At 43.9% G+C, this 27848-nt stretch overlaps 1 protein-coding gene across 2 annotated transcripts in view; it reads left to right on the top strand.

Moving 5' to 3' along the window:
* LGMN (legumain) overlaps positions 1-27848 on the top strand; it is a 95363-nt gene that overhangs the window by 41560 nt on the left and 25955 nt on the right. For both annotated transcript variants that reach the window (XM_086937693.1, XM_086937694.1), the window contains exons 3-8: positions 128-225; positions 4373-4454; positions 8585-8670; positions 11007-11082; positions 13317-13379; positions 22942-23008. In XM_086937693.1, coding sequence (XP_086793819.1) covers positions 128-225; positions 4373-4454; positions 8585-8670; positions 11007-11082; positions 13317-13379; positions 22942-23008 — 472 coding nt within the window. The remainder of the gene's footprint in view (positions 1-127; positions 226-4372; positions 4455-8584; positions 8671-11006; positions 11083-13316; positions 13380-22941; positions 23009-27848) is intronic.

The raw sequence follows: 27848 nt of genomic DNA, 5'->3' as shown, positions 1-27848 counted from the left end.
GGCATTACTAGTATGCCTTTTTATTTTAAATAGGTGCTTGTCCTGTGCACCTCATCGGTGAGGCAAAAGGCAAGCACTGGATTTTTAAAAAAAAAGTACTAATCAAATGAACTCTTGTATTCTGCAGGCGGATGCATGCCACGCCTATCAGATTGTGCGTAGAAATGGTGTCCCTGATGAGCAGATCATCGTGATGATGTATGACGACATAGCCAACAATGACGAGTAAGTAGCATAATGCCAGGCGGTACCTTCCTCCACTCAACCCTTTCCTTCTCTGTGTCAGAACTGCATTGTGTCATGTGCTGTCTAACTCTTAAGGATGTGTGTACCTGACAAACTTGATTGCATAGTATTTTATTGTAACATTTACATAGAGCTTACTACTCCTTTGTGGGACACTTAAGCACTTGCTGCCATGGGTAGCACAATGTACTGTGTACTGTCTGTAGTTTGAATGGTGTTGTTTTTGTTTTGATCCCATGTGGGAAGTGTTTCCCTGTCATGCATAAGGACTTCAGAGGTGCATTTAACATGTTACTGTGCACAGTGCTTAGTAGTGCTATAGGTGAAGAAGTCTGCGAGACAGATGCACAGTCTGTTTTTCATAAGCCGGCAGCTTTGGTCAGCTCTGCATATCCCTTTATGGTATTTCTTATGATCACAGTCTTCTATGATATTACTCATGATCACAGTCCACTAAGATAATGGCCGCCCAGGGTTGTCTAGTCTGAGATTTTTGTTTATGGTGCTGAGCAGGCATACATTGGAGGTGATATGTTCAGATCTTTTGCTGAAATAAACTTCTTTACAGTCATCTCCAATATGATGTCATTGTGAGAAGTCAAGACGTGGTTGTAGTATGTGGTTAATTGGAACCTGCAGTTGTAGACTAAATTAGAGTCCTCATGTGGCTGGGAGAGTGTGGTACATCTCAGTTATTCTATGCTCGTTCAGTGATAATGGGTGATTTGTTGCTGTTAGAACCATATATAGTCATGATATACATGATCTGTAGCAGTTGTCCTTTATATGATTGCAAAGAAACCAAGCAGTACAAAGGAATAGTTAGTCAGTCTGTTTGAACTACAGTGGTCTGCCTGACCGCTGAGTGTTATAGTAGTAGTAAGGGCTAGAGGGATATGTATAAATTTACATTACTGTATAATATCCAGGCTAGACACAGAGCAGCCCTTCATAGCTTACCTAGACATATAACGTCGTTAGAGTGGGTGTGAACGTAAGGAAAGTATGCTAGTCGAGCTGTTGGAAATCTGTGGATTGTCCTTGATGTAGGAATTATAGTTTCTAGTTCTCTCCAGTGCATGGAATGGTATAGTTATCTTGGAACAGCCATGTTTTCACCTCTCTTCTGAACTCGAAGTGCACTTGCGTGCTTAGAATCTTGGCTGGTAGTGAGTGCCAGAGCTTGTCGACTTGTTTTGAGAAAGTAGTCCCTCCTATGGAATTCTTGTAGTGATGATCCATGGTGTAAGTCTGGAGCATAGTGTTCTATTTTGTTTGAATTGTTTTAATTTAATTTGTATGTATAGTGGTCCTTTTAATTGGGATGATTTATGGACAATGTAAAGTGCCTTGAACATTGCTTGTCTAGCCAGTAAAGTATTTGCAGGACTGGCATCATGCATCCTCTGTTGCAGAGGCAGAGAAGGAATCTTGTGACAGCTTTTTTGGATTAGAATTATTTTGTGTATGATGAACCGGTGGCAACAAGGCTTAAACTGTTGATTTGGTCGAGCTTGGAGATTACGAGTGTGAGTATAGATTGTAGCTTTTGTTGGTATGCAAGTATTGGGAGGATGAATTGCTGTGTTTTCATTGTTTTGAGGGCACTCTGTAACCATCTTAACATGTGGTATCAGGAACTGGTCTGAATCCATGGTCACCCATAGGTTTCTCACCTCTCTTGATGTAGTTGGAGGGGCATCAATTTCCTCGGGCCACATGACGGAAGGCTAGTGTTTGTGCCATTCTCCACAGGTCATGTTCTCTGTCTTTGCTGTGTTGAGCTTTAGGTGGCTACTCATTAGCCATGTATTTAAGGCAGCGAGGCCTCTTGGCTAGGCTACCCATTTTTAGACTGATTTGTGCATCATCTGCATAGTTGTAGCAGGTAAGATCGGTCTACTAAGGGGGTTAGTTAGAAATGAAATAAGACAAGATTCGGTGAACCCATGAGGGATGCCTTAATGATTAACCCATCGGTAAACAAACTGCTTAATGACTCCTTAGCCATGGCCCCCTCTGCTTAGAAACAGGCAACAATTCTTCCCCTACTGAGGAAACCTTCTGAGGCCTTAGAGTGTTGGCCAATTATTGGTCTGTTTCTCTGCTCCTGGCAATGTCAAAGCTATTGCAGAAATTGGTGAACCAACAGCACTCTTGCTGTCTGAAGTCTTATGATCTCCTACGATCCAGTCAATCGGCCTTCAGGCCTAACCGGAGTACTGAAAGTGCTCTCCTTGATATATCTGAGCGTATTAAATGTACACTGGATATAGGAGGCAAGGCTGCCCTGATTTTGTTGGATATTTCAGCGGCCTTTGATAAGGTTCCTCAATCGTTCTTCATCGTCTTCAGATGATTGGAGTGAAAGGCTCTGCTCTGAGTGGGATGGAATCACTTCTAGGGAACAGCAGTCAAGAGGTCTGGACCTCATCCTTTTCATCAGGAACCAAGGCCATAACATTAGGGGTCCGACAAGGTTCTGGCCTTCAACCCATTTTGTTTAATATCTATCTTAAAACCCTCCCCCACCCCTTTGCCTATTAGGCTGAATCCTTTGGAGCCAAGATAATCTCATACACAGATGACACTCAGCTGCTATTCTCCTTTACTAAAGGCGAAGATCTCACCCTGGATTTAATCGAGCTATGCCTGACAGTAGTGTTCTCATGGATGCACCATAACCAGCTGTTGCATGCTGATAAGACCGAAATACTCTTCTTTGGCTTGAACAAGTACCCTGACTGGGTGTCTTGCTGGCCTGTGTGAGCCACCCCTCCACTCCCTCAAACAGATGAGGTTAGGAACTTATGGTTCAGGTTTGAAAATCAGCTCTCCTTCTTGCCTCAAGTTAGGTCTGTGGTAGGGACTTGTTTCGGTCTCCTCTGCATGCTAAAAATGTTTTTATTTCTTTTGTCTGCAACAGCAAAGAAAACCATAATTCAGGCCCTTATCACAAACCTGAATGGATTATGCCAATGTCCTGTACTTTAGTCTGCTGGACTTAGTAATTCAAAGGCTCCAGGTAGTTGAGAATTATCAGAGTCCAGGTTTCCCCTCTTCTCTGCGCTTTGCATTGGCTCCATGTGAGAAAACGCATTATGGGTAAGACTCTAGTTCTTACTTATAGAGTCTTACATCAGATAGGCCCAAGATATCTGGTCACCGGAATTCACTTTTACCGTCCTGCTAGGAAACTCCAGTCATCTAATATGGCTGTGGCGCCGGTTCCAATGATCTATCGCTCAAGGACAGCTGGTCGTTCCTTTTCCTTTCTGGGTCCTTCTGCGTGGAATATACATTTACTAGACCTCTGTCTTGCAGGTTCTAAACATATCTTTAAGAAGAGACTGAAAACATGTCTCTTTGACCCAGTTGCGTTACGTTAAATGTCTAGCGCCAGTACACTCTTCTGAGCATCTGTGCGCTCTACAAATCCTATTCATCATCATTAATGTTGGGCCAGAAGTGAATGGCTAGTATATGCACCAAGCTTTGTCTTTCTTTATAGTGCAGTAATCTGTTTTAGATCATTTTCAAGTATTCCGAGATGATGGAAACTTTGTTAGTATTGTGTGCTGGTGGCCAGTATGAAATGCTGCTGATAACTCCAGAAGCAATTGGGCAGTCACTCTCACTTACTTTCTATCCACTGTCAATTTTAGGCCATGCCACTAGGGTACGGGGGCTAACTCTGTGCCTCTACCTGCTTTGAATACACATTGTTGGTCTGGCATCAAGTTAATGTCCTCAGTAGACTTGAAAAGGTGAGTAAAGCTGCTCTGTCAAAACATTTAACCTAGGAGTGAGCCTTTAGATATTGGTCCTTAGTTTGCTGGTTTTGCTTAGTTTGGCCCCGTTAGGGGCAATTGGATGCCACATTGACACTCTAGTATATCCATTACTGTTGATGAGGCACAGTTAAGGAGGAGTCAGGCCCTCTACTCCAGCTGAGACATTTTGGATGAATGGGCCAATGGTAGGAGATCTGGTCTAACTGACAAGTGTCATAAATCAGATTTTTTTTCATGGATATTTGTCTGCAGATCTATTTCTTTACACTCAGAACTTACAGGCTTGGAGATATTACATTGTACTAATGAACATTTTGTTTTAACTTTTTCAGGAATCCCACCAAGGGCATAATAATCAACAGGCCCAATGGTACAGATGTGTATGCTGGAGTTCCAAAAGACTACACTAACGAGGTAGGTTTTTGTGGAATATCATGACTCACACTGATGATGGGGACCCCTTCTGGGGCTTACAAGCAGTGTTGCAGCACAATTCCGGTTAGTGGTTTTCGCCTAACACATATGTATATTTTTGTTGATGTGCTGTCTCTTTGTGGTGGGAATAATAGAAATGAAGTAATTTGCTTTGCACCCCTCATGTTGCTAATGTATCCATTAAAAACAAAATCCCTTCCAGGATATGCAATTTTCTGTGTCGGAAAATGATAAGTATGAATGAAAAAGGCTGAAGCATGAAATTATATTGTTATATTTAAATGGCTATTTTATAAAATATTTCAGTTTGAATTGTTTAAACTGTTGTCTTTAAGGAGAGAACCCCCATTTGTGAACTCACGCTATTGTAGGCTGCTTCTTAATGAAGGTTCCCTTCTGCCCACCAAAAATTGTGTTGCTATGCATGGGGGAACCATTTTGCACCCCTTTAACCACATCACTATCTCCCCTTTCTCTAAAGTTCACAAGCAAGTGAGATTCATATTGATAGGGGTGATGACCCTATCACCCCCATGCCAGTTTCTTCTGCACCGACCCTCATTTCTTATTTGTCACTTTTCCTCCACATCCCGCACTCTTCCCTTCAATTATAGCTCGTATCTCCTGTCACATTTTTCACGCTGGCGTTATGCCAGTTAGAACTTTCCAGTGAAGAGCTGTAATAGCGTCGTAGCATCAAAATCGACTTGCATTTAAACAAAAACATTTAAAAAAAGTGTTTGTACATTGCTTAACACTTGATTTAGGGATTAAAAGATTTTTTTTAAAACCTTTGTTTTTGTCTCATCACAGAATTTGAATTGAAGAATTTCTGTCTATTGAGATTTCTTTTTTGACTATATAGTTTTAAATTAGTGCATTGTTATATCAGGTTTTATTTAATTCAAGCCTATTATATTTCGGATTTTTTCAATTGTATTCCTCTCAATTCAACAGAGGCAAGGAATCTTGAATAAGAAAATAAGCACAACATTTCTATATGTTGCCATTCCTAATGCACTTCGAGTCCTGGCCCTGCACAGAATGCCTACAGACCAAAAATCAAGCACAGTTTAAACAAAAAATGCATGTACATTTTGAACACAATATCTAGGTGGTGTCTGTATCATCTTTGTAACCCGCATAACACAGCAATTGGCTCTTAGAGACATCAAAATGCTGTTAGTCCACTAAGTTTGTCAGAGTGCAGCTATTACCCTGCTGTTCTATTTGAGCAATATCACATATATTTCAGCTCCCCAAGTTGAAAGATTCAAACCAATGCTGGTTACAAAGACTAAGAAGAAAAAGGAGTAGGAGAAATGCAGGACTGTGAGATGGTAAAACTACATAAGCATGGTACTCTTAAAGGGAATTCTCATTTGAATATCAGAACCAGAGAGGATCCTTGCACTCTCATGTGGGCTAGTGTTGGTTAAAACGTATGCGCGCTTAGGATGGAATATTGGGAGTTGGCAAGCAAATCGGAATACTCCCATTGAAGGCCACAGTTACTGCTAAAAGCCTGCAAAAAGACCATTACTGACAGCTCCCCGGCCAAAAGTCTGTCTTACTATTTTTTCCTGGACCCACAAGGGGACAAGCGGCTTCTCCACTACTGCAGCAGTTAAGCTCAGGATTTCTTTCATTATAAGCCGATCTGTCATGCTGTGACGTCTCTTCTCCTTACATCGTTAAAAGAGAATACAGGCCCTAACACCCATTGATTTACCTGCCCTGGAGTGTCTGGTTGCAGAGGTGCTGGACGGGTTGGTAGCCTTGTGCGCTACACCGATAACAAAGATGGGGGCCACTTAGAAACAGGCTGCAGAGGTGGGGACAAGTCCGGGAGCTCCCAACGGGGGGGCTCAGTTTGTGAGGTTCGTGGGAGCATGGGGTGCTCAGTCGCTGTTCGCGCACCCAGGCTGGGGAGCTTGGGTTAAGAGGGCTTTTGGTCGACTGTACCTGTGTGTCAAAAGCACTCGCGGCTCTCAGTCAGACCATAAGAGGGGGACCAAACAGGACAGCTGGGCCACCTCTGTGCTGGCTTCTGCGATGCTGACGCCCCTCGTCTGCTGGTCGGTCTTTACAGGGTTAAAGTCGGGATTAGACTTCAAACAAGCTTTGGTTGCTGCAGGGGGTCCGGTACCCTGGGTATTGGTGCAGGGCGGCTCCTAGGGATTCTGGCATCTCCACATTAAGGGGATGGGTAGACGGTTCTAACCCTCTGAGGCACAGTGACCTCCTCCTGGGTGGCTGATGTGTTGGCAGACCCAGCGGGCAGCAGGGCAGTGAACCGAAAGTTGCGGTTGGTGCCTGCAGGTTGCAGGGAAGTGGCTCTTCCACTTCAAGTGAGATGCTAGCTGGTTGGTGACTTGCTGGCAGCCCTCTGAGACTTTTGGGGATTGCACAGTTGCAGGATAAGTCTGGTTCTAAGCTATTGTCAGGACAGGAGCAAGCAGGCAGGATTTGGTGCAAAAAGTCCACAGGTAGTCTGCAGTTCTCGCTTCTTCGGCACTTCTCTGTCCTTCTTCTTCTGTAGTCAGGTAAATCTGAATTCATGGCATCAGGGGGTCACATAAATACTCAATGTAGGGGCGTTAAGGGGAGTGACAGGTAGAAGCAAATGTGCCACTTACCCTTTGGGTCACTACAATCTCTATATGACCACTTTCTGTTGGGAGTGGGCATAACCCTGTCCCAGAGTTCCTAATTCCGCTAAAATCAAAATGGTGGAACACTTCTTCAGGCACCTTAGGGGTGTGACTAGCCTGGTGGTGCAACACACCTACATGCATAGCTAATAACCCACCTGTCCTGGTGCCAAATGGGCCTCCGGGCAGGGGGTGGTATCATCAGTATTAGGGGAAGCTGGGGTCATATAACAAAGGCAGCTGGGGCTTTGAAGTCCCTGGCCTTGTTAAGCAGATTCACTAGCCATCCTGCTGGAGGAGGTGTAAACACCTTCCTCTGTGAGCAGGCATTGTTTCTGGCCTTGGAGAGCGTGGACTTTCACCTGTAGGGGTTCAGAATCATGTCTGTGGTGGCAGGCTGGACGATACCAGTCAGCCAGCACACTAAGAGGCTGGTAAGTTTTCACCTGGGTGCACCTTTTGATAAAGCCACTACTGGCATCCGTATGGATATATTTAGACAAGTTGTATTATAACAAACACCATAGGTTTCAGTAAAGCCATCATGTAGCTGCGGTACTATGCTTAAGAGGGCTTCTCTGTTCACTCTTACTATCTAGTAATTGAACTAGACAACACAGGGGCATATCTGCTGATGCAGATGCGTCCTCACATGTATTATAATGCATCCTGACGTAGGGCTGCAAGGTCTGTTGTAGGGGCGACTTGCATGTTTTGCATGCAATGTCTGTAGGCATTGTACACAGGGTGTGTTCCATGTTGTGTTTTCACACTTGTTTGCACCATTTCACAGAGTTTACTATGACAGTCTGCATGAGTTTGGTGGTGGGTACCTTAGTGTTGCACAATACATGTTGCAGCCTTAAAGGACCCTCTCTAGTTCCCATGCCCTGGGTAACAGGGGTACATTTTACTAGGGACTTAGAGAGGTACTAAAGGTCTTTCCAGTTGAGCTACCATTGAACAGTTACATCATTTTAGGGAAAGAGCACTGTCACTGCGGACCTGGTTCGCAGAAACCCAGTGCACTTCAGGCAAAATTGCATCAAATAGCAGGCAAGAAATGGGGCGGGGGCGGGGTACCATGTCAAAAAGAGGAACTTTCCTACAGTAATAAAACATAGACAGCCTACTGTCTAAAGGTGGTGTATTTATGTTTTCAAAAGGAAGTTATATTTAAAAAAATGAAAATTAATGAAAAAAAACGTAAAATGAAATCCGAGAATGATAGTGGAACAAATCCACGGATGAAGAAGGATGACCAAAAGCCCCTATATTTATTCATGTATAAGTATGTATATTGTGTATGACCCCTTTCACCTCCCCTCCCGCAGCTCCCCATACACACGTTACTTGTCATGCCTAGACAGAGTCTGTTTCTCAGGAACGGCCTTGTGACAATTGTTTCCCACTAAATATTGGAACATGCCCTTTTATTTATTTTTGGTTCTCCAGGAAGTTACCCCACAAAATTTCTTGGCTGTTCTTAAAGGTGATGCTGAAGCAGTGAAGGGCAAAGGATCTGGTAAAGTTTTGAAGAGGTAATGTATCCCTTCCGCCCTTGTCTTTGCATGAGTACGCTTTTATGTTTGTTTGCTTGGCTCACTATCATCGGCGATCATATACATATGCAGCCATGCTGACCCCATAAGCACAAGGGTTTTGTGTGCACCTGCAAGGAACATCAGTAGAATGTTGGTACAGTCTTCTACTTTTGGAGCTTGTGTTGTACAAAAACTGAGATTAAGTGATCCTGAGTAAACATTGTAGGTGCTTGAGTATGAAACTGTTGGCCTATGCTAATGTGTGAGTAAATTTCAGGCTTAGGATTTCTCGATGAACTCCTGAGAAGCCGCCACAGATTCACAGGACTATTTCCTGTGTATCGGTTTACACACGTTAAATTTGACATGTGGACATTTCTGAATGTAGGAATGCAATGGTAACTTGCATTGCTACTAAGTTTTATGTTTTGCTTCTCCTAGGGAAATCTTTTTTTCAGTGGACAAGCTACTTGCAGTACACCCCTAACAAATGTGTGGGTTCCCCCTCCCCATTTCAATCTTTATTTCTTCCTTTGATAGAAGTATATTAGTGACTGCATTCAGGGCGAGTAATTACCTGCACAAGGCTGATTTATACCAGTGCGCACCATCTGTGTATTGGTAGCTCCACCCGAAAATGCTTATAAACCTAAGAGTAAGAGCAGGTTTGGGAACTTATTTCTACAGTACGAGGAGAAATGTCATGAATAAATCTCATGTACAAGAACAAACTACACCATTCATGAGTCTGTGACAGAGGAATGGAATATCGCATGTGTAAATGCTTGCATTTGCTCATTGCCGATACTTGCAGAAGACTGGCCCCCCATCTTTCACTGAGACCCTGACTCTATGCTGCCTAGATCGATATCCCATTGTGACCCCATACATAGGTCTATTTAAATTTCATACTCTGTATACAGCTAATTACTAGGCGCACACAACATCTTTATTAAACAAACATAATTGTGTTGTTCCTGTTTACAGGGGTTTGCATATTTCGCAATTTTTTTTTGTAGTTATGCTAAGTTAGCATGATTTTCGCCTAGTGGAGATTGCTTTTCGTAGAACGTCTCTTGCAGGAACAGTGAAACTGGTGTGGCCACAGCTAGACACCTGCAGGCACATGCATCAAGCTAGGATTTTGCGAATCCTAAAATGTGATTCCTTAAATGCAATCGCAATTTGAGAACTCCCAATGAATTGTGAATTCTCAAATTGTGATGGCCGTGACCCTTGATGCATCGCGAAAGATAACTTTGCGATCGCAAACAGCTGATTTTTGCGAATGGCACCGTTTGCGATTGCAAAAAGCTTTGATGCATGTGCCTGATTATCTTCAGAGACAAGTCTCCTGCTGGAATCTCACATTACTTTTTCACACGAGGTATGCCCATGAGTACAATTTTCAAACGAGGTACCTAGCAAGTCTGTTTAGAGTATTAGGCACATTTTTGCTCAGTTTTCACAAAAAATATACCCATGACTTCCAGAAAATGTTTCGCAGTTTCACCCATCCTTCAACAAGTGTCCAAAGGTTAATGGACATATTTCAGTAATGATCAAGTTTAGAGGCCAAGAAATGCTATTTCCCTTTAGCAAATAAAACAAAGCTTGACTTCTATGTTATTTGTATTCGTAACTTCTGAAATAGATAATCATGCCACAACATTTAGGGTCCATATTTTCTTTGCCATAATTTCATACTAAATGCACCCTCATATTGGTGTACGGTGTATTGTATCCCCAGCACGAATGTAATTACTGCATATATCCTATCAAACAATTACCTTGTACAGTGCATGTTTTCCCTGGCTGTTATACTATTAAGACTCTTAGTGTAGCAAGTAGAATATGACAGTTTGTGCATTTATTATGTTCAGTTTGAGACTTGTGATAACATCCATGGCACTGTGAGTCATGCAATGGACAGTAAAGAGGCACTTGTGATGTATGTGCTGTGAAGTATATTGTTTCACATCAAGTCTTGAAGGTCCATTGACTCCATTGTAGGATTGATTCACATGGTTCTGCACACATGGGGGAGCATACCGTGTTTTCATTCTGCCTTGCTCTTTCACAAAACTCCTGATAGTGTCACCAGTACACTTAGTGTTGGCCAAAATCCCATGCCTACCAGAGGCAATGTAGCTTGCAATGAAAGAATCTTGAAAAACATAATTTGGCTTGAAAGCTCGCAAACTCACATTTGTACGCCCACTAAGATCAGAGATGGGTGGTTACAAAATGTTTTGAAATAATTAAGTTATTTTTTGTGAAGCTCTCTGTCACTTCTGCTTAGTGTAAAACTTACTTCATCTCTATTCTTGCAGTGGTCCCGACGATCACGTCTTTATCTACTTCACTGATCATGGAGCTCCGGGCATCCTGGCCTTTCCCAGTGATGATGTGAGTATCTGATGGGGCACAGCTTTCATGATTGGTAAAGTGAGAGGCAATGTGCAAGCATGGATCTGGAGACAAGAGACTTTTAAAGACCTCTAGATAGGTTCTCCACTTGGAAGGAACATTTGGTGAAAAGTTCCTTGGTGTTCATGATACCTCGTCCCCAATTTGTCACAACATTTTTCTAAAGGTCCCAACTTGCCTACACCCCTCTCACACATGGCTTACTATTTGCTGCCTCTATCTGTATTTCCAGAATTCTATTAGTATTTGTATTTCTGTGTGGTTACTGTATTCACAAGCTTGCAGAAATGATTGAAAAAAATAGAATGATATGTAGTTATTGTATGCAAAGTGTAATATTTTCGTTAATAAAGGAGTTTCTTTAAAAACGATATCCAGAAGAATATTCCAATGCTTGTTGAGATATATCTGGAGCACATTAGGCCATTCATAAAATGTTGATACTGGGTTGTATACGAGAGATTGTATGTTTTGTATATAGCATACACAGTGAGACAGGCTTTACCCCCTCACTTTAAAGGTTCTAAAACACTTCCCCACTCCTTATCAGCCTACATGTTTTGAGACTTGTTTCCTCTTCAGGATGAGAAAGAAAGGGGCTGTGCCATTCAGGGATTTTTGCCACATACTAGACCGGGGCTGGCTGGAAACACTACTTCTGTGGATGGCTGAGGTCACTCTTTAGGGGATGACCCCACTGGGTCCTCTTGTAGGCAACCGCACCTCTATACTCATAATTTGCTCATTTTAGCTTGTAATTCAGTTACTTCCCTAAGCAGAAGAGTTCATTGGAGGATTGCTGTCTTGAAAAGTAATCAGTAATAATCAGATTACTTTATGAATTATAAAAACATTGTGGATTACTTTCAGTTGCTTATCCACATATTTGTCCCAATGCCCTGGCAAATAAACAAATATCTTCCTTCCAGCACACTTCGGTATTCGTTAAACGCTGTGCAGGAAACCTAATGCTGTAATACCACACCTAGGGTTACTATTACCATGGAGTACATAATTAATGGTTGAGGCTTTACTGCAGCATCTCAGGTTTTTACCATTGTATTATTTTTGTGAACCAAATGGCGCGTTTTCACCTCAGTTATGATTTCTCTTGCTCATATCTGCCTGCTTTTCATAGGCACAGTAGGTCAGTGGAGAAACCCATATGTTCAGGTTTTCCAGCACAATTTGTAATAGTGAGTGAATGGAGGAAATGGGAATTTACTCTAAATGCACACTGAGAGCCTTTAGCTACAGAGTACAGAAATGTAAAATAAAATTTAAAAAAAAGATTATTCCAGTATTCATGAATCTGTGTCCCAAGATCTATTTGATTCTAAGTTCTAAATCTGTCACAGGGAACCGGAACTGCAATAAATGGCAACTACATCAAACAAAAAAGGTGATAAATGGAATTCTTGAAATTAATCTCAGCCACTGGAGATTACTATACCATACAGAGACCAGCCATATGCAAATCAGTCTTGGCCATTATTGCAAAGGAACACGCTGTCCCTAACTGCCAGGTGAGGTCCCTGCCATGTGGGAACACAAACAATCCCAGGTAGGTTATGGCCTAGTGAGACCTCTTCAGTGAGGTATATAGCTCAAATCTTTGAGCACAGGACCCACGTCTGGGCATACCTGTCCCACTTAGGGTACCTACTGCAACAGTCAACAAAATGATAGAAGGAATGTTTGGATTAATCGTGGCCATTGGCAATCGTTGGCGCTGCATATGCAAATCAGGCTTAGTCCTGCTACAACATGAGCAATCCAGCCTGAGCTGCCAGGCCAGGGCCCCTCCACAGGGGAGAGCAAAGGCAACCCCAAACTGGTGATTTGCATAAGGATTGTCTCTCTTTAGAGTAGCATAGCGCGTAAAAAATAATACACTGGAATGCCGGCTAAGCAATCACCAATGGCTAAGGTTGTCAAGCATTCCTTCCATCACTTTGTTGTTTGTTGTTAAAAGTCAACTCAAGCTTGTTACTTTGAAACATTCAGGGTTTGGCTGCAGCCAAACATTCTCTTTTCTTTTTACAGCTTTGGGAAACAAGCCTGATAAATGGGCCAGAGGCAGCAGGCAAATCTAGTAAATGTTTAGTTTACATGTGTCATTGACGTTTCTTTTTCTGTTGTGCAGTCTGCAGTGACGTCATTAGCTGTCAGTTTTTTTGAGCTAATTTCTTCTCTTTTTGTTTATTTTTTAGCTCCTGGAGGAAGATCTGAACACCACCATTTATTATATGTACCAACAGAAAAAATACAAAAAGGTAAAAAAAATGACAGTTTTTTGGCAACACTACTTACTTTTTAAGATTTACGTGATAGGGCAAGCCCTCCAAGGTTTTTGGTAGAAAATATGTTTTTTTTTTTTTAAAAGACTCTGAGGGGGCATAGCCAGCTCTAACGCAATGCATCTGCTCTTGAAGAGAGTTCCTGCTCTAACCAACATACTAAACCTAAAAAAAAGGAGATGATTTGAGATTGGTCCCTAAAGCAGCAGGTGCTCAAGACCACGGGGACCACTGGACCTGTCGAGGAGGCAGAAAATCCAGTTTGAGAAGATGTTCTAGCATGCAGTGCAGCCATTTTGGGTGGTGCGTGGGTCAGAGCGCCCGGGTAAACGGAGGCCTTGGTTAAGCGGTGAGGCTGCCCAGCGGGCCCCGCCTGACATCTCAAAGTGTAATTCCAAATGTGAAGCTCCCGATGTGGGGCCATGTTCCAGGTGAAAGTGTAATCACCCACGGGAAGCTCAGGAGGTGGGCCCGCAGTGGCTAAAGCAGCTCACCATACTTTCATATTTGAGACCCCAAAAATGTGTATATACAAATATAGGAGGCAGCGTGCCCTCATGGAAAACATTACCTTTAAAGAAATGCGCAGTGCCCAAGTAAATATGTGTAGTGTGGCTGATGGGACGCCAGAAGTCATTCAAGTGTACCAACAACCCCTTTTTGAACACAATTGACTCTGGTCCTAAGGAGAATGAATGCAAATACATCTTGCTTTAATGATGCCTACAGACGGTGAAGACTTAACCGTAACGCAAATCCTCTTGAGTCTGAATACACATGTGCTCACAAGGTTGAGAACCTGGGAGGCCAATAGCGCGGAGACTGTATGCTGCTTTCCTGTAATGCTCTCCCCTGCGAACTCTTGCTAGCTGCAAAATAGTGTGCGGTGTGAGTCACCCACAGGAGGCAAAGCTTTAGACCTCCTCCATTTCTAGAGCCTGTCAACGTTGAAGGAGCTAAATGTAAATGCACCACAGATGCAAATGGAGTGGGAATAAGACGTGGCAGAACCTGAAGTTGATGAGCATCTGCATCCCGACTTCCACCAAGTGGTTCTTGGGTGCTGTGGGTAGCTGGGACATACGAAGAAATCTGAACAGAGTTTGAAATAGTGTGGTCAAAGAGCATGCTGGTATACAAAGAGCAGCACATCTCAGATAAAGTTAACAATACACTGGGTAATGAGCAAGACCTTAAACTGGCAAGCCAAAAAAGGTGTTCAATAGCACCCCTATACAAAGAGGATTTGCTCATATGCTTGGCAGAAATGCAAGATAATCTAACTTCAACACTGAACCCACTAACTACAGGATGCAGGCCCAGTGACGGGGTTTTCTAAAGACATACAAGGTATAGGAGACAGTAAGCAGCAATATCTGGGCCTTTGAGACATTGTGGTCTAATGTGGAGGGAGCACAACAACCTTATGAACTGTGTCAGAAGAGCTGGAAGATTTAAAACAAAAATGTGAAGTTCTTGAAGATTGTAGGAAGGTGGCTCTTTATTAAGTGTACTAGAATAAGGTGCACTGTGCAGAGAGTCAAGGTACCCCTGACTAGTGTACAGGGGCTTTCTTTAAAAATCCCAAGATGCTCTATTTGTGGTTGTGTGGTCGAGCAGTCTTTGGCTTGCCAGAGGGGAGTGTTAGGCATTTGTTGCACACACCGAGTCAATAAATGAGACACACACTCAATAAGGAAATACAACACCAATTTAGAAAAAAAAACTAGATTTTAAATTAATTTAGACACCTAGATTAACGAGATTAGGTAAGTACTTTTCGAGTTGGCAATTTTCAGAAACATAGAAAATACAGTTGTCAGATTTGAGGCATGAACCCTGAACGCGATAATGTTATCTTATGGGAGAAACATACACTGCATAGGGCTACTTGTAATCGATTTACAGGGTTGTTCTTCTGGACTTAAGGTAAGTAGGGGCCAAGGTCCTTAGAACATCGATTGGTGTACCTGCCCTGGTATGTCTGGGTGCAAAGGAGGCAGTCACAAGGGTAGCATCAAACGCTACAGCTGAATTCTATGGAGAAACCTGTAACAAGAAAAATGATGCGAGTGGGAACTTGGGGGCAAGTCAATCGGAATCCAAAGGGTGGCTCAGTTCTTGAGGGTCTCTGGGGCATGGGTGCCCTATCGGTAGGCTTGCACTTGGGCTGTGGGGCTCGGGCGCAGAAGTGTTTTGGCCGGCGGGTCACTTCCATTGTAGGCTCCAACTTTTTAGGTTCACCTGCAGATTGGGACAAAACAGGACAACAGGACTACTGTTGATGATGACCTCTCTGATGCTGATGTCCCACGTCGGTAAGTCTGTCTTGGCGGTGTTGTTCTCTGTACTGGACACTGAACAAGCCTTGATTGCTGCAAGGGATCAGGTTCCCCAGGTATTGGCGCAGGGCAGCTTTTGGGGGGTCCTGGCATATCCAAACTGGTGGGAAGATAGATCTGACCTCCAGGAGCACAGTGACGCCTTCATGGGCGATTGCTGCATCGGTGGACCCGGTGGTCAGCAGATCGGTGAACTGGACCTTGAGGTCGGTGTCTGCAGGGAAGTGGCTCCTCCACTTCAAGGGAGATGCTGAGTGGTTGGCGAAGTGCTGGCAGCCTTCCAAGACTCTGGGAGGATGCAAAGCTTCAGGACAAGTCAAGACTTTGCAATTGTCGGGACAGGAGCAGGCAGACAGGGTGTGGCGCCAAAGTCCGCAGATAGTCCACAGTTCTCACGTCTTTAGCTCTTCTTTGTCCATCTGAGAATTAGACACACAGGAAGTCAGAGGCATTGTCTTTGGTGTTCTATTACACAAGATATACTTATTCGCAGATGATATCCTAATAACACTGACAGACCCTCGTAGTTCCATATTCATGGTGACCCAGATTATGCAATGCATTGGAGAGGTGTCTTTTATGCTGTTCCCTTCTCACTACTGCAAACTTTAGTTTGGCCCTAGATGATAAGCAATTTGTTACATGGAGGACAGGCACATGTATAATGTTGCACAACTTTTTCCAAAAAGGAAGGATCAAGTGGCTCCAAGAAAGTAAACGATAATTTGGGGTGAGGATAGATGAATGATATAGATTCTTTCAATTGCAACATTGGGCAATTAACCCTCATAATAAGGAGACCGGAATCAGAGGCCTCACAGACTTCAAACAAATCTTCTCTCAATATACATCTACTAAATGCCAAGTTTTCGCAATTTATGATAAATTAGTAGTAACCGCATGTGACTATAAATGGGCATATAAAACACAGTGGAACAGATCAGTGGGTAAGGAGATTTCTCAAGAGGAATGAGAATCCTCATGTCTGACATTCTAAAGACGACAAACGAGTAAGGTAAAAATTGATGTTCAGTTGGTATAAAACAAAGAGCAGATTCAAAAACATGTTTCGGACCTGTGATTACTGACGCTGGGAGCAGGGGGGGGGGGGGGGGGGGGGGGGGTTTGGCATGGTGGGGACAATGAGGCAGATCGGGTGGTAAAGCCAAAAAATCTAAACGTATTGGAAAAAAATTCTCAGCCACATCAGGAAAGCCGTAGGTTTCCCTAGTCGTGAAGACTCACTGGTGACAATATATGGCATGTGACCTTCACAATGGAAGGGCCTTACGTGGCACACCTTGACAGACATATTTTCTCATGCTGCAGCCGCAAAACAAAAATTGGCAGTCAGTTAGAAAAAAACTATGCACCCCAGACAATACGCAGTGGTCCAGAAGACTTTGGTCGCTCATGGCAATGCAAATGATAATCCATGAATTGCAGGACCTGCTGTAACATTTAGAGGCCTCTGATGGACCATTGCAAAGTACTGTACAGTCCTGTCCTGCCCAAGGACATTGCGGGCTTCGAGATTGAACCAGGATTCAAAGTGGTTGACTAGGGGGCGTTGGGTGTGGTCTACTGTTTGAGGTAAAATTAGGGGAATTTTCCTCTATAGCTTATTGCGAAGTAAGGCTGTGCTATGCTCATTGGGGTGGGGTGGGGTGGGAATGATGAGGAGGGGGTGGTCTTGATTCACTGGTTACTGTCTGTTTGTGTGACCTTAAGTATGGAGAGCTTAAAGTGGGTTTGTGTTTGTTACATGTCTATTTGAAAACACTCGATAAAAAGAACTTCCAAAAAACAAATGGACACTTTTTTCGTCAATCGATGTTTTCACTGCTGCACGAGGTTTAAGACAAATCAAGCCTCATGATTATGACAGCCCTCAAAGTAGATTTGAGCACATGCTCTGTTGGTGATTTAAGGCTTGCTTGTTAGTTGGCTCCCTATCTATAGTGAGAACTCTTATACAATGTTCCATGTGGTAAAACACAGAGCCTCATCCAGCTTTAAAAGGAAAATGTGTTAATACATTTGTAAATATTAAGAAACTCTTTATGCAAAGATGTACTGGCCTTTATGGAACTTAGAATGTTTACCAAAAACTAGTGCTTCCAGGGTCGGTTGTGCCCAAGTGAACTCAGCCTTTTTATATGCTTGTTTCCACACTTTTCCTGAGCTGTTTTATCCCTCTCACAAAGATGGATAATGCTGATGATTGGGATGTGAATTTTCTTTCACTAAATACCATGGAGTCCTTTGGACAAGAGTTGTCATGTTTTACGTGTTCCTGTGCCACTTTCTAGGTCATCCTCTTACAAAGAAGGGGAGACCTTCAGCCATAAGTGTCTTCAACAGGCAGTACAAAGTAACCCCAACCTTTTGGAGAGTATTTACCCTATGTTGTTCAAAAACATATTAATCTACTTGGACCTTACTGGTTGCAATGCTATTACTGTAAATTTAATTTGTTTATGTTGTTTCACTTATAGCTCAATATAGACTTTTGTGTATGCATTTATCTGGGTCCTTTTGTACGTACACCAGAAATGAAATTGCTTCAAGGCCCAACCAGACTGCTGCCTATAACTACTTATCTGTATAATTGTATGCATGGGAATATTTTTGCTGAGGGCAATCTGGTTTTCCATTTTATGTGATGTGTCTGGTAGATTCTCAAATTTGCAATCAGTGAAGCGCGAAGGAATAATAACCTTCAATAGGGTTACTGGAGCGTCTTTTAGTAGATAAATGTTCTCAGTGGGAATTTGTCACCCTATTACGAGAGGCTACTGCCTTTGAATGCTCTAAAGACAGTGTTCAGAGGGGTCTGTATGAAAGGTTTGTACTACATAAGGTTGAGAACACTGGCATCCTGAAAGTGGGATCCAGTGACTTGTTTATTCTGTTCCTCATAAATTGAAATATAGCCCCTCTGAGCTGAGGCATAATTCTCTGCCTCTTTTGAAGGTTAGGGTGTGGTCATCTGATAGGCCTAGTTAGCTGGAGTTAAAGTTGCCATCTCTTGGGGGCATGGCTAGACAGTCACATATGGCAGACGCTTTCCTCTAATGCTTCTTCCACCGTGCTCAAGATCCTGTATAATTCTGTGGTGGGGTGACTGCACTGTTGGCCACAAAGCAATATCTGGGGATTTCCTGCCCTGTACTCACTGCTGGGGGCAGTGAGAAGCCCCACTGCCCAATATCTCCCCAACAAAGACACCTTGCAGCTTCCACGGCCTACCAATCGGACCTCGGTAAGCCTGGCCCTCCAATCGCCAAGTGGGAGGTTCCCATTGTGGAGACCCTGCCAAACTGTGGGAGAGAGGCGGGAGGCAAGCGACACTCGCGACTGTCGTAGGTGAGCCACTGGGTTGACTGCGGGGGCTGCAAGACCCACTACCGGGGCTACCAAGCCCGCCACTGGACTCTGGCAGTGTCCAGGTGAAGAGACTGCTTGGCCATCGGACGCTGCCGCAAGTGGCTGGGACTGTCCCTGTCGTATGAGGGGCAGCTGATTTAGGCTGCTATCAGCTACGGAGCTGGCGGCAGCTGGTGATGCTTGTGGCCAAATGACCGTAGTAAGAGACACTTACACAGACTAGCACGCATTAGTGGTGTACAGGTGTGGTGCGCTGCAGAGGAGGGCCTGAGGATCAGTGAGAGCTGTGATCAGCTTTGGATCGCTGCCCGTCGGCAGAGTTGGTTAGCGTGACCCAAGGATCGAGCGGACCTTCGTTGCCTATGGTTTGAGTGCTGCAGCTGCTGGCGTCTGCAACTCGCCTTCACTGCCATGGTGTGAGCTTCTCCTGAGGCAGATTGTACAGGGGTTGCTAGCCCTCATTCCTTGTGGCCTGTATACATAATACAGACCCAGGGGACCACTGACTACAATGACACCTTCCCTGTCATCCTCATATATGTATGGGATGAACGCTGGCCCGCTTGGGCCCAGTGGCAATCCTCTGACCCAGGTTTCTTGTGAGCTCTTGGGTAGCTTTGAGCCTGCCTGGGGGCTTCCTGAAATGGCAGTGACTAACCACTGGCCAATTTACACAAATCTGTCACCCCAAAGACAAAGAGAAGGTGCCACCTAAGTAACTGAACATTGATAAATATGCACAGCTGTTTGCTCCGGACCGTAGCACTAGTGAAACACCTAACCTTTAGTGTAACATGGCGTGGTCGTCACCTGACATTGTCTTAACCTCTCTCATCCTACATGCAATCAAAACTCCCCCAAAATTTCTAGAAGCTAAAATAGAGGAGGTCAGAGTGGATGTGGCCCTACTGTGCCAGGACCTCTACAACGCAGTAAAATGGGTGACATAGGCAGAAGGCTGCATCTCTGAACTAGAGGATGCTGTTACGGAACTTTGATCTACTGTGGCACACATCTTGGAGGAATCCAGGGACTTGATCTTGCATTTGGAGGATGCCATGGGGTGTTTCCATCAGAAAAATCTACACTTCCTGTTATTCCCAGAAAGGGCGGAAAGCACTGATCCTCGACGTTTTGTGAAAACGTGGCTATAGATTATTATATCCAAACAGAACTGCTTTGTCATTGATCTCGTGCACTAGGCCCTGGCCCCTCGTCTATCCTGTCCTATCCTCCCAAATTACTCCACTTGAAACACCGCAACCTGATCGTACAGGAATTTTGCACCAGTAGGGAAGTTAAATATGACTCCCACATCAAAATAATATTCCTCAACTATAAGTACGAAGTACAGAAGCAGAGGAACAATGTTGACTTTGTTAAGCAGGAAGTAACAGTAGTACAATACAAACTCCTTTTTTCCTGGAAAACCTAAGGTTCTCCACAACTCGAAATTCTTCTTTAAGTCGCCCGATGAACCTGGAGGTGGATAGGAGTAAGACCGCTCCTGAGTGATCTCCTATCTAATACATAAAGACCATAGTGGCTTCATGCCAAACCGCTCGATATCATAGGTTATAAAATGCCAGCACAATAGAAAAACGATTACTGAAACCCCTATCCATTCTTCAAATAGACTTCGAAAAAGCATGTACCAGATTTTCCTGGAGCTATTTGTACACCATAATACAACATTTTGGATTTGTTCCTGTATACCTTGCATATGTCAAACTCCTCTACACCTCACCTGGAGCCCGAGTTAAAGTTGGGGGTGCACTTTCTCTGCCCTTCGACTCAGAAAAGGGCACCAGATGGGGATGGCGCCTATTGCCCCTATTATTTTTCTCTTACTGTGTAGCCTTTAGCATACTTATTTAGAATAAATCCACCCATCTGGGCCTTTTTATGGTCAGACACCCAAGAAGGTGTCCCTGTACGCTAACTAACTCCTTTTTTATGTGGGCCATCTGGACCAGTGATAATGGAGACCCTAGACATGCTTGGGATCTACTCTGGCCTTAGGATTAACTGGACTAAAACACGCCTCTTCCCCCATGGGGAGATTCAACAGTATGTCTGCATGGCCGTAGCAGGTGGGCCTAACTCATTACCTCCAGCTTCTATTACCTGGAGATGAATATCACTGATACGGTGACGAAGTGCCAGTGTGCTCAATCTTGTACCTCAATTGGCGACCACCCTTGGAGACACGCAGCACTAGAAACACTCCCCATGTCGATGCCTCGTAGAGTGGCACCGATTACAATTATTTGCCTACCTACGATCCTCTACATTATACAAAATTACCCCCTTTAGATACCGGGCTCAGTCATTTCAGCCTTCACCACTACACTTACTACGTTTATCTAGGGTGGGGAACCACATTGAGTGGTGTACTCCAAGTGTTGTAAGTCAACATATGATGGAGGCGTCACGATGATCAATGTGGCCTCTGCACTAGGGGGCTTCTTACCGCCTAGTCATTAATGATTGGATATGTGGCCACGCAGATGATCCTACTTACAGGTTGGAGATAAGGTTCATGGGAAATACCCCGTCCTCCTGCACTACCTGTATGATGGTAAAATACCTTCTGAGACTCCACCAGCAATGGAGACTGTTCTAAGGCTATGGACGCTATTGCATAGACCAATCCGATGAAAAGGCTTGCAGGTAAAACTCCATTTTGGGGTTGCACCGGGCTGCCCCAAATCTCTGCCATAGAGGGCTTTAAGGGCTGAGATTCCCTTAGGACCTCGTCTCTTTGTCACATTGGTGGTCCCTCTGGCATGAGATCATTTGAGGAGTTACAGCAGGAATTTGGTTTCAAGTTCTCCCAATTTTTCAGAGAACTGCAACTCAGACATGCTGTCAGGGCCTAGCAGCATAGCATCTCCAACCTGGTTGAATTTATCCCTTTAGAGGTCAAAATAACTACGACCCAATTGACCACCAAAGGGCAGGTCTTCATGATCTATAAAACGCTAATTATCCATACATCAGATTCCTTTCCCGCATTGAGGGTCAAGTAGAAGGCGGGCGCACTCCCCCTCAAAGACAATGAATGGGCAGCAGAGATGATGCCCCTCCCTACCAGAGGGCAGTGATTTCAGCTATGTATAGGGTGGTACAGTTTAAATACTTACATAGCATTTACTGGTCACCATATCACTTGTGGCAAATACAAACAAGTCACAGCTCAACCAACCTCAGGTGAAAGGCGACGGAGACCTCCTGCACACTACATGGAACTGAAGGATCATTAGGCCCTACTAGGATGGAATACAAGATGCTCTGGTGGAGGCACTAGGCTGAGCGTTCAACCCCACTTTGAAAAGGGCCATACTGAACACACTAGATGACGAAGGTTTCACCCATGCAGAAAAAAAACACTGATAGGGCAGGGCCTGTAACAGGTTATGCCTGGTGAAAACCCACTCCTCCCTCTCTTGCTGCATGGAGGGTGAGTGTGGACATAAGCTGTACCCTAGAGAAGGCTGTGCATTAACCACAGGAATGCCTGCGGAAGCATGATTTGATGTGGGATGGATGGATGACTAACATGGAGAGCACAAGCGCCCAAGCCAGACTTTTGCATAATGCTATGGTATCATCCCTACCAGGGTTTAGCAATAAGTGAAGGCATGCTTTGCTATAATATGTGAAAGATGGATGTACAGAAGATACTTTTTCTGTATAGTTTATTTGTTTCAAGTTACTCATTTAAAGTATGAACATGAAATTTCAATAAAAAAGTTGCTACCTCTTAGTACTCCTATTACAGTTTGTCTGTTCCTATGCTGCAGATGGTGTTCTACATTGAAGCCTGTGAATCCGGGTCCATGATGAACCACTTGGCTGATAATATTAATGGTAAGTGGATGGGGAATCTGGAGCCAATTTCATGGCACTGATTGTCTGCACTGCTTGGCATGGATTGGATTAACCGCTCCACTGCTAAATAGTCTAACAACGTGAATATTAATGTAGGTAAAAATTGTTTATAAAAATAAGTATATAAGAAATATTACTTGTGATTATCCCTACATGATTCAGCTCTCCTCCTCTGCATGCTGTCTAGAAGGGATTTCTCTTGAAACTCAATGCAAGGGCAGCAGCTGTGGGCCCAAATGTTTTCACACATTAATTGCCTAAAAAAAGCTCTGAATAATGTTATAATCTAGTGACACTAGCTTCACATTATTGCCAATGTACAGCTTGCCATTCATATCAGTGAGTTTTTGCATACCCTACAGTTGTGCCTTGATTCCCTTAAAATGGATGTACAAATAATATACAATAGCAAAATGATAATAGAATAATCTTGTAGTGAGAGCTACTTCTGATCAGTGAAAATTATTGTGAGCTACTGAAGGCTAAGCAACTCGCAGATTGTTACCAGGTACCCTCACACCCAGCGCCATTGACTTTAAACCTAATGTCCATAGAGCCATATACTATGGTTTGAACAAAATTTGACTAGGGGCACTATGACACTACTGCCCCGTGTGTCAGAGACAGTGTGCTCTTTGGGGGGATGTAGAACTTGTGTTCGCATGAATGGGCTAAATATGTATGTACTTGTTGCACTGGAATCCCTTTTGTCAAATGTGGCACCGTTACATATGTATAATGCAAATATATAACCGTTTTTTTAAATGCAAGAATTTTAAAGTCTAGAAAACGTTCTGCAAAAATGTACATATTATGGGATATTTTTCTGCACTTTAAATTTCTCCCACTTAAACGTAACGTAAAAAAACCAAGCTTTATTCGAGATAATTTCTCATAAAAGCATAAAAACAACCATAACAAATAAAAAAACAGATCATTGTACATATACAAATTCATATAAGACATTTTGTGCAAGCTTATTCAATACCAACATATAAAATACGCATGTATAACAAGTTAAATTGGAATTTGTAAGACATTTAAAAAAATCAGATTAACTAAGCGCACCCATAGATCGCCGCCTGATTGCCCAGGCCCACCCCAGGTATTTGGCTACCCCAAGAACTATCGACTCCTGGGTAGATGTACATAAAATTCTCAATGCCACTGCACTGTGTCGGGTCCCAAGGTTTTTGCATACAGGGGTAAGCCATGCCCTCCTAGGTGATGAATAGGCTTTGCAAACAAATAGAAAGTGGCCCAGGCTTTCAACAGCTGCTTCACACACTGGACATAACATGTTGGTCGACCTCTGCCAACCTGCAGTTAGTTTTTTTAGCGGGATGGATTCAGATCTTAGCTGAAAAACTAACTTCCTGTCCAGTGGGACCGTAATATCATCCCAGTAGTTTTCTAGGATAGGGTAGATTTTAGCCTCCAAGAAGCGACCCGCCATAGAATCAGACCTAGCGCCTCTCAGAAGATTGTTATCCACCCAATCCCAATATTGGGATTTGAGGGCTTCCTTGGTTGAAAAGACTTCGCCCTGCGGGTTGGTCCAAAGATTAGAAAGCCCCAGGTTAACTAACATGGCCCTTAAATTTTTTAGCCACTTTATCTTGTGGAAATTGTCTTCCTTAATAATTGAGAGGAAACCGTCAGCATATTGCCTAATCTCAGGAGTTGTCCAAAGACGTCTCCAGTAGAGAACAGGGCGCAAACGCGCTCTATCGCTAATTGTCCGTCTACCCGGCTCCAGAAACAATGGTATTAGGGGGGTGCTCTGCGGAAGGCCTGTGATCCCTCTAAGGAACCTGTTTTCAGATATCTGTAGGGTCGAAAGGTTGTCCCAAGCCCACAACTCTGCACCGTATAAGGTCGCACCTAGGACCTTTGCATCGTAGACTATGAGAACAGGTTTGATCGGTTTGGTCTTAGATTTTCTGTGTTCTCCCCGCAATGCACCTGATAATTGTTGATGTTTTAAGGCTGTTTTTTCCAGGTGATGGGACCAACCCGAGCCCTCTGGTATCTGGACCCCTAGGTACGTAAACTCCTTGACAATCTCTAGCTTAGTGTTATTCAGGGTTACCTTGGGATGAGTTTTACGGCGTGGGGAGAAGACCATTAATTTTGTCTTGCTCACATTTACTTCTAAGCCGTGCTCTTTGCAAAAAACATCAAATATGTTTAATGCACGTTGTAACCCTGCAGGAGTCTTTGACATAATCAGGGTGTCGTCAGCGAACATCAGGATCGGGATCCTGGCACCCGCTAACGATGGTGCATCTATACTCGCTTCTAACATTCGCTCGACAATCCCATTGATGAATAATGAAAAGAGTAAGGGTGCCATGGCGCAGCCTTGGCGGACCCCCCTTTCCACTGGGAAATTCAATGTTGATTCACCATTTCCACCCCACTGGACTCTTGCAAAATTGGATTCGTGCAGACGCATGATTAAGGTGAGCAATTCAACCGGGATACCTAGTTTTTGCAGGACCAGCCATAACTTAAACCTGGGGACCAAATCAAAACCTGCCCGCAGGTCGACAAATGCGACGTACAGGCAGCCCCTGGCAAGCAGAACCGTCCTCCACCGTAGTATAGTAAAACGGAAGACCTGGTCAACTGTGCTGGTTGCCCGCCTGAATCCTGCCTGGTAGGGAGAAAGAGCGTTGTTATCATCCACCCAGTCCATAAGCTGATTTGCAACCATTTTACCCATTACTTTTTGTATGGTTGCTATCAGACTTATGGGCCTGTAGTTGGCGGGGAGAGAACGATCTCCCTTCTTGTAGATGGGGATGATGATTGCTCCTTGCCTTACCTCGGGTACCACCCCCCCCCCCCCCCCCCCCCCCCCCCTTGGCTAGAGCATTTCCTAGCAGAAAATGTACCTCGCCCATCTCTTAATGTCATGCTTGAAGACATCCGAGGGTATCCCGTCTAACCCCGGTGCTCTCCCACATTGTACAGAACCAATTGCATTCTCTACTTCTTTGAGGGAGAACAAACTGTCATTAGCAAAGACTGGCAGTATGGCCTCCCCCATCCCGGGATGCTCTACTTCAGCGTATTGTGGTCTGAAGTACTCAACCCAGGCTTCTTCGGCTACATTGTTGTCAGGCCTTGCGGGGATACCTCCCCTGCCCCACTTAATAATTTTCCAAAAAAGCCTAGAATCCTTGCTACTAGAGGCCTCCTTTAACTCTGCCCAGTGGTCTTCATCCCATTTCCTCTTGGCCTGGTAAATGGCTATTTCATACAATTTCCTAGCTGCTCTAATTTCAGCACTATCCCTATCTCTTATGGCTTGGCCCAATTTCAATCGGGCAGATCTGCACTGGCAATTAAACCACCTACCAACGTCCGTAGTTTTTTTCCCTTTATTGGTCTTCGACTGTATGAAACATGGTTTAAGAAGGGAAAATAGCTTATCATGGATATCTGTAATATCCCTAGCCCCGGGAGTTATGGTATCTGCAGCTTCCATAGAAGAAATTGCCTTATCCACCTCATGGTTAATATAGGTCATTACTTCATCATTAGCCAATACCCTTGGCCATTTTAACCTACGTGCATTATTTGCCAATACTGGGAACTGGTCGTTTCTTAAATGCATATTTTGGAATCCAACATTCCACCAGCTATGGATCACACAAAGGGGATTATGGTCACTTTCTATTCTGGGCTTAATGACCATGTCGGTAACTCCCTGCCACAGCTGGAGACTACATATAACATAATCAATTCTACTCCTGCTATGGCCATTGTCGAAAGTGCAACTGCCCTCCTTGTCCCCTGGTGTTCTTCCATTGAGGGCTCTTAGACCGTGCTCCATACAGATAGCGTTTAATAACAGAATGTCCTTTGTCCACCGCTTGACAGGATTTAAACATAAAGATGGTACTCCCCAAAGAGTGTCCTCGTCCTTCCCTAAGGGATCGTTTGTACTGTCAAGGGGTTTGAAGGTCCTGTTAAGATCCCCGGCTACTAGCACCCTATTATCTTGGGACTTAGTTTCTAGGGAGGCAGACAGCACCTCTAGAGTGGGAGAGTTAGCTGAATTGCTGCCTCTTGCATAGACGTTATACAGATCAATTGAAACCCCCTTTTTTGATGAAATTCTTAGCAGTTGTAAATCACTAGTACCCAAATCCAACATATTGATGGAAATGTCTAGGTCCTGCTTTATCCATACAGTGAGTCCTCCCATTGGCTGACCCCTGCCTCCTTTGTAGGCTGGTATAGAAAAGTTTAAATAGCCACAGAGGAAAACGGGGTCACAAGCCCAAGTTTCTTGGAAGCAACACACATCAAAACCATTAATGAATTCTACCCACGTTTGAGAATCTAGCTTGCTTCCCAGCCCAGCAATATTCCAAGATAAAAACATTCCAAGGCTAAGCTCGCCCCCACTAGGATTGTTATTATTGGGACATGTTTGAGAAGTCATTGGATTTTCAATGTTGTTAGTAACCCTCACAAACCCACCATCGATAACATCATCCTCATTTACTGTACGAGTGGATAGTTCCCCTACACCAGCGTTGATATTTGCTATCCCACCTCCTTCCACCACAATCAAACTCCCATTTCCCGTGTTCCTAACATTTGGGATTGTACCAGATTTGACATCAAGTTCTTCGCAACTCCCTTGTAAGTCACTGCTACTTCCTCCTCCACTACTGCGCAAATGTTGAGGGGTTTGTCAACATCCCCACCCTTGGTCTTGCCATCCAGCCAGAGGGTTAAAATTCGTACAGGTGGTGTAATTTTGGCACAGTGGAGGTGGTGCCGGAGTGGGAATCATCAG

Source organism: Lissotriton vulgaris, chromosome 9 (assembly GCF_964263255.1).
Source record: "Lissotriton vulgaris chromosome 9, aLisVul1.2, whole genome shotgun sequence".
NCBI lineage: Eukaryota > Metazoa > Chordata > Amphibia > Caudata > Salamandridae > Lissotriton > Lissotriton vulgaris.
The sequence above is the reverse complement of the archived record's forward strand: the minus strand, read 5'-3'. Positions and strand labels throughout refer to the sequence as shown.